General features: G+C 49.5%; 1 protein-coding gene across 1 annotated transcript; it reads left to right on the top strand.

Annotated features, from left to right (window-relative positions):
* The first annotated feature begins 1,452 nt into the window (after nt 1-1,452).
* LOC132376736 (gastrokine-3-like) lies at nt 1,453-5,989 on the top strand. The gene is given in 6 exon segments (XM_059942597.1): nt 1,453-1,587; nt 1,998-2,132; nt 3,753-3,813; nt 3,816-3,856; nt 4,829-4,970; nt 5,895-5,989. Coding segments are annotated over 6 exon segments (609 nt in total).
* Nucleotides 5,990-9,922: the final 3,933 nt, after the last annotated feature.

The raw sequence follows: 9,922 nt of genomic DNA, 5'->3' as shown, positions 1-9,922 counted from the left end.
GGCCCAGCCTCCATGGCCGCCCAGCCTGCACCCACTACCTTTCCCGCCGAGCACTGGCGCTTTTCCCAGCCTCTGCTGGGGACACGCTCTTCTCCCTCCTCCAGAGTGACCCACGCATCCTGGTTGGCCTGGCACTTTGCTCTGGCACTCAAGAAACCTCTCAGTCCCCAGCAAACCCAAACCGTGCATCAGGCTGCTTCCCCACCCAAGCCCACACGTCTAGCTGGCCACACCCAGGCTTCTGGAAGGTCTTAGCCCAAAAGTCACTTCTCAGAAAGGCCTGACCCTTCCCCAACTACTCCCCCAGCATCTGAATTGGGTCCTCATTGCTATTCTCTCTCTCGTGACACTCTTTTCGGTTGAGGGCACTTACGGAAATTATTTACTGCTTCATTCACCATCATTGATTGAGGACCTAGGTGCTATTGTTTTATGGGCTGGGGATACAGCAGTAAACAAAGCAGACAGGAGTCCCTAACTTCAGAGAGCTTACATCCTACAGGAAGAAACGGTATGATTTTTAGAGGCAAACTACATAGAGTGATCAGTGTGACAGAGAAAAAGAAAGCAAGAGGGGAAAGAGAATGTCAGGGGTGGCGTCCTTAGTCTTAGACAGGGCTCCCAGGGACGTTACATCTTGATCACAAAAGATGAGGAAGTGTCTTTATTCCCATCCTGCCAGACCTACTAGAGAATGGACTTGAGGACACGGGGAGGGGGAAGGGTAAGCTGGGACGAAGTGAGAGAGTGGCATGGACATATATACACTACCAAATGTAAAATAGATAGCTAGTGGGAAGCAGCCGCATAGCACAGGGAGATCAGCTCGGTGCTTTGTGACCACCTAGAGGGGTGGGATAGGGAGGGTGGGAGGGAGGGAGATGCAAGAGGGAAGAGATATGGGGATATATGTATATGTATAGCTGATTCACTTTGTTATGAAGCAGAAACTAACACCATTGTAAAGCAATTATACTCCAATAAAGATGTTAAAAAAAAAAAAAAAAAAAAGATGAGGAAGCAAAACTCGGATTCCTGGGAGTAAATGTTCCAGACAGATGGAACAAAACGTGCAAAGGCCCTGAGCAAAGAACAGTGGAGAAGCCAGAGTAGCTGGAGCTGACAGGTGAGAGGAACAAGAGTTGTAAGTGAAGGCAGAGAGGTAACTGAGGCCTGACCCTGTGGGACCCAGTAGGTCCCTGTAACTCATGTGGCTTTTATACTGCATGAGATAGGAAGCTACAGCTGGGTTTGGTCTGCCTTGGGATTTAACCAGGGTGCTCTGACAAACATTTGTTAGGAGGCTTTCAAAAGATTCCAGGGAGTGGATTAAATGAGGGTAGTAGTAGCAGAGTTGATGAGAAGTTATTTAATCCTGTATATATTTTGAAGGTACAGCTGAAAAGATTTTCTTCTCAGTTGGATATGGTTGGGAAGGAAAGAAGAGTCAAGATGACTCCAACAGCACTGACCTTAGTGGAGAGAAGGATGGTGGTTCCATTCACTGAGTTGGAGACTGTGGGCAGCAGGTTGGCGGGGGTGGAGATCAGTTCTGAACGTGTTGACTTTCAGATGATTAGACATCAGGTAGAGAATTAGATGCATGAGTCTTGGGGTCGAGAGAGAGTTGGGCTGGACATACAGCCTTGGGAATGTTTAGAGTTGAGACTGTATTTAAAGCCATAACACAGTGGGTGAAATCACTAAGTGAGCTAAGTGTAGACAGAAAAGAGGAAAGGTCCAAAGACTAAGGTCTAGGACCATCCACATTTCGAGGCTGGGGAAGTGAAAGGGAGAAGGCTGGTCAGAATGATGGAAACAAACAGGCAAATGTGTGTGTCCCGGAGGCTCACTGAGGCCCACAAAGGTGTCAAATGCTGCTGTTTTGTCAAATAAGAGGAGGTCTGAGAAATGACCTTTGCATTTAGTGTTGTAACGGTCATTAGATTTGTTAAGGGCAGTTTCAGTAGTGTCTTTGGACTAAGCCTGATCTCCAGAACACCAGTGACAGCCATCCACTGGATGGATCTGTTGGGACCCAGGGCACCCATGTCAATGCCTTTCGAGGTATGGCCAGCGTCCGAGACAACAATGTTTTGAATGAATGGGATGGAATCTTGGACTTCGAGAACGTAAGATGTGGAACACGTTCGTTACAAGTGCCAAAGAAAGCCTTGCCTGCTCCAACATTTTGCCTTATGCTTTTCCAGAGAGAAGAGGACCCTGTCTACGTAGACCTTCTCTAGGTTTAGGATCTTGAGGGAATACATCTCTTTAGATAAGGGACCAGCTTTCTTGCATTTGCAGTGACTTCTTTTTGAGCCAGTGACCGCAGTAGGAACTTCTGCGATCTCTAGGGATTCCACATCCCCTTGTGTTCCTCTCCTGTGTTGACTTCACAGGGCTCCTGAAGGCCTCTGAAATAAGAGCCATTTCAAGAACCCAGATTTCTTATAACTGGTATGTGCTATGGAGGTCTTTTGTCTTGATCTCAGATTTTAATCAGTTTATTTCAAAAGCAGGAGAATAATTTATTTTCACTTTTAGAAACCTTGCTTCCACTTGCCCAGATGGTTGGGTATGATGAGGTATGACCTGGCAGAAAGAGGCAGGATTGGGAAGGGACGCCTCCCTGACAGAAAAGCTCTATAACCAGAGATATGGCTCAGCCTTTGTGCACCTCAGTTTCCTCATCTGCAAAGCAGAATCAACAGCTGCCTTTCCTACCGGAAAGGGCTCTGAGAGGATAAAATGAAAGAGAAGCCCACACTCCCTTACTCCCTGGATGGGCTTCTGCTGTCCAGCCCCTGCTGTTTGGAAGCTCCCCTCCTACTTCCACACTGGACAGCTCAGGACAGACCCCGCAAACACAGGCTTTCTCTCTGCTCCTGCCTGGACCTCCCATGCTCTCCTTCCCAAACACCATCTCCCTCAATCTTCACCTGACCTGCTCCTGATTTCCTTGAGGACACGGCTCCCGAGTCCTCCTCAAAGGGATGCAGTCCAGGGATTTCCAACTCTGTTTTAAGCCATAGAGACTTTTCTTCCAACGAAAGATTTCACAAAATGCCACTCTATGGAATGGAAGTCAGAACTGCTCTGGTTGGAGGAGGGAGATGGGCTCAATCAGACTCAGCTGGAGAACCTCAGCTTTACTGCAAAACTCAGAGAGGCTGAAGGTCAGGTCCACGGCCACGTCAGGAGTGGTCAGTGGCAGACCCAGAGCCAGGATCTGAGTCTAGAGGTCCGGGCCGAGGCGCCTCCTCACCCTGTACATCCGGAGAGCAATCTATCTCACACACTGGCTTCACAAGCAGGCAGTATCTTGTCTCATCCTTTCATGGCATCCCCGCGGAAGAGGGTCTACTTCTCCTGCTTTACAGATGGGGAAGCTGAGGGTCATGGAGGCGGCTGAGGACCTTGAACAGGACCTTAAATTCAGCTTTGTTTCTGGGGCTGATGCCCTACCCCTCCAGCCCCACCAGTCTGTGAAGGGTATGCAGAGTGCCCCGGGGTATACCTTCCCGTGGTGCCTGCAGCAGTGACAGTGCCACGGGCCCTCGGGGGCAGCAGGGACCCGTGTGCATTGCCAGTCCTGCTGCTGGCGCTTTGTTCTGGCGCCCAGGGCCGCGCTATGCCGGGATGCTCCATGCCACAGTCTGAAGAACCAGTTACGTGCAGCACTGATGGCAAGTAGGAGGCCACTATATTGTGACTGAATGAATGACAGGGTTCTGCTGTGTTGCTTTAAGTCCCTTCTGGAGGCTAAGCTGTTTAGCAAGATGGCCTGTGTCCTAGCCAAGATGGATGAAGCTGTCCAACTTTGGACCATATTAGTAAGGCCCTGGACCACCAGGTAAGTGAAACCAGCTCACTGTGGTCCCCTCCTAGTTTGGTGTTTTCCAACTCTACATCCTGACCTCCTAGGATGGTGCTGTATACACAGGGGAATTCAGTTCATACTTGTTCTTAATGCGCATGAAATTCTATCTCCGTGCAAAGGACTCCAAGTCCAGTCCGTGGCCCATTTAAATTACATCATATGAATGAAAATGGACCAATGGAAACTCCATACGATGACATAATTTTAGTTTATTCCAAAAGGGTGTGAGCTACATGTTAGTGAATATAAGTAGTTGAATATAAATATTAGAGTGAACTAATAGAGTATTTTTATCCTCATGCCTTCTCTCCTCCCCTGCACACCCTTTACACACATACACACACATATTATCTTTAGTTTAAAGTGAACCCAGACTGCTGAAACTCTCTCCCTCTCAGCCTCTTAAATGACAAGGGCTGTCAAATAAATTAAAAAGCAGCAGGAGGTCCTTGGCAAATCATTGAAATCTGGCAGCATTTGCTTAAATAACCCGCCCAGGACATTTGGGCAAAATGAATGTCCATTTCAGGTGGGTTGCTGATTCTTGGGGGAAAAAAATGCACTTTGGGTCACATAAAAATAAAACAATTTGTCAATTTTTTTAGAGAGAGGTAGAAAGTATTCCCCTCATCTAATTTATAACAAGTAAAAGCATGACATAAATGAAACACATGATTTTAGAGAAGAGAAAAGCACTGGAGGCTGGGAGAGTTGAGAATTTAAGGGTGAAAGGAGTACAGCCTTTCAGGGACACACAGGCTCACACACAGATTTTTTTGGAGTAATGTCATCACCTTGTGGTCAGATAGGGTATTGTTGCTATAGACAAAACTCAAGGGCAAGTTCATGGCTATTTTTGTGCACTGGAATAGGTTTCTCGCTCTTCTCCCTTGCTGCACCACCTCTATCTGCTGTCTCACCGTTTTGAAAGGCCACCTCTTCCAGGCTTTAAAGCATTATCCATCCACTCGAGGCCTGACCTACGCTGTTTTACCCAGCCGGGTCAAGAACTTAGCCCAGTATGGAGTGCCCATCAAGGATGTGTGCCGAGAGGTCCCCACCTACTTTGCCCAAGAGCAAAAAGAAGGTGTGTTAATAACTTAACTAGAAACTCAAGACCATGGTTGAGGCAAAGGGTGCAGTATGATTTTTAGGTGCTTAGCAAATTCTAATGACAGTTTTCAGGTCAATTCCATTTCTTTGCTACTGGGTATAAAAAATAACGAGCCCGGAAATGTATTTCCCCATGGTGGCAGCGAAGATTTCCTGACACCAGGGATCACTGAGAACAGGCAGCAGAGTTAACTTGGCTTTACCAGAAGCTTGAGGACAGTCATTTCACCATCGGGATTGGACAGCTGGTGATACTCTCACCTGACCCAAAGTTTCATCCTCCCCTCCCCTCCCCCTGCCCAAGCAGCACTGTGCCTGGCATCCTACGTAGGAGGCCCACTGCTTTGGAGTTCTCAGTCCTCCTTTTTCTCTGGCTGTCCAGATGCTGGGAGGCAGGACCCTGATAGTTATAGACCACATGCTGGGAAAGGAACGGCTCAGGGACTGGCATCCCTGCTGGGGATATGGTGGGAGACCAGTGGTGACGGGCTTGGAAAGCTACCAGGTAAGACTGCAAAATCGGTCTGCTGCTCCAGAGAGAGTCAATAACCACTTCCCATTAAGCTGTTGCCTGTCACTTACATCTTAGCGTAAACTAACCCAAGGTACAAGGCTTCTTCATAACAAGAACTTCCAGCAGGAAAACACAGAGAACTTGAGGGGCTGGGGGCTTAACGAGGATGATTAAAGAGCGATAAAAGAAATAGGAAAAGGCACATGGAGGCAGTTAGTGCAGCACTGATGAGATCTTCCGTTTTGTTCCCAAGTCTCTGGCTAGTAAAGTTGCGCTGAACGTCACATCTGATTTAGGTGCAACTCACAATATATCCACTCTACTTAGGGGTCTTAGAGCGATTAAGTGGTCTTTTAAATAAAATGCTTCTCTTTCTTCCTAAAGGTACTGCACTGGCTATTGACCCCAATTCCTGTTTCGAAGTCCAAATTCTGTCCTTGCTGAGACTCTCCATCTGTGGGGAGTTCCCTGGGCTCTGAACCTCCAGGTCGGCCACGTGGAGAGCGGACCTGCCTGGATGGGGCCGCTGACCTGAACCCAGAGCTCAGGGACCCAGCCCACCTCTGCCGATGGGAAGCTGCTCATTTCAGACCTCCACCTTCTACTTTCTGACCCAAGATCCGGCTCTGTAATCTAAAAACTGGGTACACTTTCTCCCTCTGGGTTAGAACAATAAAGTTTCTCGCCTCCCTGGTCTAGCAGATGAGCCTTCCCTGCCTGCACTGTCCTCTCTCGAGTTACTGGGTTCCCACCCGTGTGCTGGCCACGCCATCACACACCAACATGGTGCAATGGAGGACGTGTCTCTCCTAGAATGTCTCATTTCCAAGGGCCTCTCTTTAGGGTGGCCCTTGAAGAACCCCTTCAGAATTTGGGCCGTAAGTAAATAAATAACAAAAAGACACTAGCCACAGCACAGACTTAAGCTTTCAGGTCTGAGGTCACATCTCTGTTGCCTGCAAATTGATGCTGAGGTTCTATGGAGGCCTATTCACTCTGGCCCAGCCTACACCATGAAAATCCCTGAGAGAGAGCCAAGCGTATGAACAAGGCCTCCCAGACCTCTCTTTGGAACTGGTCTAAACCCCTTCGTGGGAACCCCCAGGCATTTCCCTCTGTTACAAATGAATAAGGGACCTGGCCTCTTTGCACTGGTCCTTTAACTGTCCATCCTTATAGCTGGGAAGGACAGAAAGTCAGCCTCGCCCACAGCACACAGAACATCCCTGGCGCCCTCACCTTAGACGCCAGGATAAACAAGGAAAGAGTCCTGGAAATACAGATACAGATGTCCACCAAAGGTCGTGCTGGAGTTTGGAGTAAATAGGACAGGACGGGGGTGGGGCGGGCTCAACAGCGCATGCGGGTGGCGTGGAAGGCCTCGGGGTGATCTCAGCACCGATTCGCCAAAGACAGAGCTGAGCGCAAGCTTTGCAGAGTCATGATGTGGTGTGGTTACCTACAGTCATGAATGGAAAAGTGACTGCATGGGAGAGGCCCAAGATAAACCTCTAACTGGGCTTAAATAAGGTATGGTTGGGCCTTCCAGGGGCTCTGAAACTATGGATTTGGTCACATGCTGCTTGTCGAGGATAAGGCAGATGGAGATACCTGCACAGAGCATTCAGGGTAGAAGTATCAGTTGTGACAGGCCAAGGCTTGGTCGACCAGAGGCCCGGAGAGGACCACAAAGCAGGGTCCGGCCCCCAGGGCTTGGCCCAGTGAGTCCCGGAGTTAAGTCCCCATGGCTGTCAGTCCATCCTTGACCGGTATCCGCCGTATCCCTGACATCTATCCTCCGGCAACTTCAGGACCAGTCCCTGTCTGGTCCCACGTGCCTGAGTCCCTGTTACAGTTGCCTGGACCCCTGCTCCCGAGTCCTCTGTGATGGCGTGTGGGCTGCTGTCTACTGACAGCTCTGATGCCCATCGAGCCTTCCCCTCCGGACTTCTGAGCTTCAGCTGCTCCTGAATTTCCCATCATCTCCGGGCTCCACCCGATCATTATAACATACTTGTTACTTCCAGGAGACTTTAGACACTCCCCACCCCCAGGCACCCACCATGCTTATCTCCATCTGTTACCATCCCTGCAGACACTCTGCCAGCTAGACTGCTTTCCTCCAGGAAAATCTTGGTTCAAGGACTGCTGCCCTCCTATGCATCATCACCCTTGGCTGCCGTTGACTCTGCTGTAATAGCTCTGTACCAGCTCTGAGAAACAATAAGTACAGGCTTCTAGACCTTACAGGGCTTGTCAAGGTAGGTTTTGGTCCTTCAGGTTACAAGCTCAATCTTTATCTTATAAAGAATCTTCCGTGCATGCAGCAGGATTTAGATCCTTTGCGAGTTGGGATTGGAAGGAACAAAATTCCAAAATGTCATAGGCTGGGTGACTTGTAAACAACAAACATTTATTTCTCACAGTTTTGGAGGCTGGGAAGTCCAAGATCAAGGCACCAGCAAATTTGGTGTCTGGTGAGGGCCCACTTCCTTGTTCATGGACAGCTGTCTTCTCACGGTGTCCTAATAAGGTGGGAGGGACAAGGGAGCACTCTAGAGCCTCTTTTCTAAGCGACTAAGCCCATTACATTGGGGATTAGGTTTCAACATATGAATTTTAAGGAGACATAAACATTCTAGTCTACAGCACCACCTTACTGATGGCCATTGTTAACGTTCATCCTTAAGAGTTCACCTAATCCATCACTCAATGAAATTTTCCATATTTGAATCTCAAACCAGTGCCCATCATCCTGACCCAAACATATTCCATGTGTATCAAGACCACGTGTCTTCTGTTTAATATACAATCACACTGATATTCATAACAGACTGTTTCCTCCATCTGTGATTGAAGAGCTCAAGCTTCTTCCTAAGTCTTTTGCAATAATCTTGGAGTGTCCCTGGAAGGGCCTAGGAAGTAGCTAAGAATTAGCTCACTCATCTTCTAAGAGGGGAAATCTTCTACTCTCTTTTCTTTCTTTTTTTTTTTTTTTTTTTCTCTTTTTTCCTGTCTTGGCACAGCTGCTGTTATTGACCTCTGCCGACATCTCCAACGCTGCCTCTTAGGACTGGGCCGAGGGGACTGGGGACCCACAGCCTGCTGTGCTCACAGCTGAGCCATCTCTACTACCTGCCGCTCCTCCAGTGACCATGCGCCCTGGGCAGATGCCTCCGTCTCAGCCTCAGGAGCCAGAGGAACTTGGGCCTCTGGACTCATCTCGAAATAGGGAACTGTGTCTCACCTGTTGCTTTGGTGTCAGTCGTTCACACTGCTGCAACGTTATGCCCTGTTTCCTTAGAGAAAGTGTAGTGAAAAACAGGCGTTTCTCTTCTGTGGCTTCTGTGGTTTCTACTCACAGTCTCCACCCACCACCCTGGGGCCTGGAACATGAGCCCTTTGGACACTGGACTGGGGCCAAATCTGAGCGCAAGACATCACAGCGTGTTCGGCATTGGTCCTCCCATCTAGGACTCGTTGGGTACGACCGTATCCTGGCTCCCTCTTCCCTGAGCTTTCAATCTCCCTTGGCTTTGTCCTTATCTTCCTGCAAACATGCGCTGGAAGGATCATCAGAGGTCCTTGGTCATGTCTGCAGCCCAGCTGGGAACTGCACAAAACCCTCCCTCCAAGAAATCCCTGAGATTCTTGCAAAAATTCCACCCTTGCCCAGGAGGCCCTTCTCAGAAAGGAGGCCCAAGACAGAGGTCAAATTCCCTGCCTCCCAGTTCAGAGAACGATGCTCCAATGACATGGTTCCTTGTAAGGAGACTCTTGCTCCCTTCACTAGCCCCACCCCTTCCACCCTAGATGGAGGCACCCCGAACTGTCCTCATCATGCCTCATCCTCTCCGCAGCCTCGGGGAAGAGCCGACTGGCCCCGAGCCCCAGGGCTGCGCGTGTGGGTGGGCTGGCTCACCAGCCGAGGGCAGTGGCTGCCCGGTGCTCATTCTCTGGCTCCCTGCCCACTCCATGCTCTCAGCTTCCCCAGGGGTCAGGAGTGGGGCCCATTATCCTGCCAAGAATGTGCTGCTTCTCCTCTTCCTACTGCTGCCTGGGGTAGAGAGACCGTCCCCGCAGCTTAAGCTGTATCTGGGCAGTTAATCCTACGGAGCATCTTCATTGGCCTCGTCAGTTTTGGTGATGCTTTTCATCCAGGCAGTGTCCCCAGCCCTCCTCCTGGAGCTGACCCGCTGCTGATGGTGGACCCTCGTCCCTCCACAGCACTCGGCCCCTGGCCTGGCTCCAGGCACGTGGAGCTGGAGCACGAGCCTTTCAACGCTGCTCTGGGTTTCCTACAGCAACGGCCAACTTGAGCTGTTTCCTAAGACTGCCACAGACTGGGTGGGCCTTCTTTGTATTCAGTTGTGTTTTACATTTTAAAAATATATAAACGTTTTTAGTGAGGT

Source organism: Balaenoptera ricei, chromosome 13 (genome assembly GCF_028023285.1).
Source record: "Balaenoptera ricei isolate mBalRic1 chromosome 13, mBalRic1.hap2, whole genome shotgun sequence".
NCBI lineage: Eukaryota > Metazoa > Chordata > Mammalia > Artiodactyla > Balaenopteridae > Balaenoptera > Balaenoptera ricei.
This window is presented reverse-complemented; position numbering and strand designations above follow the sequence as displayed.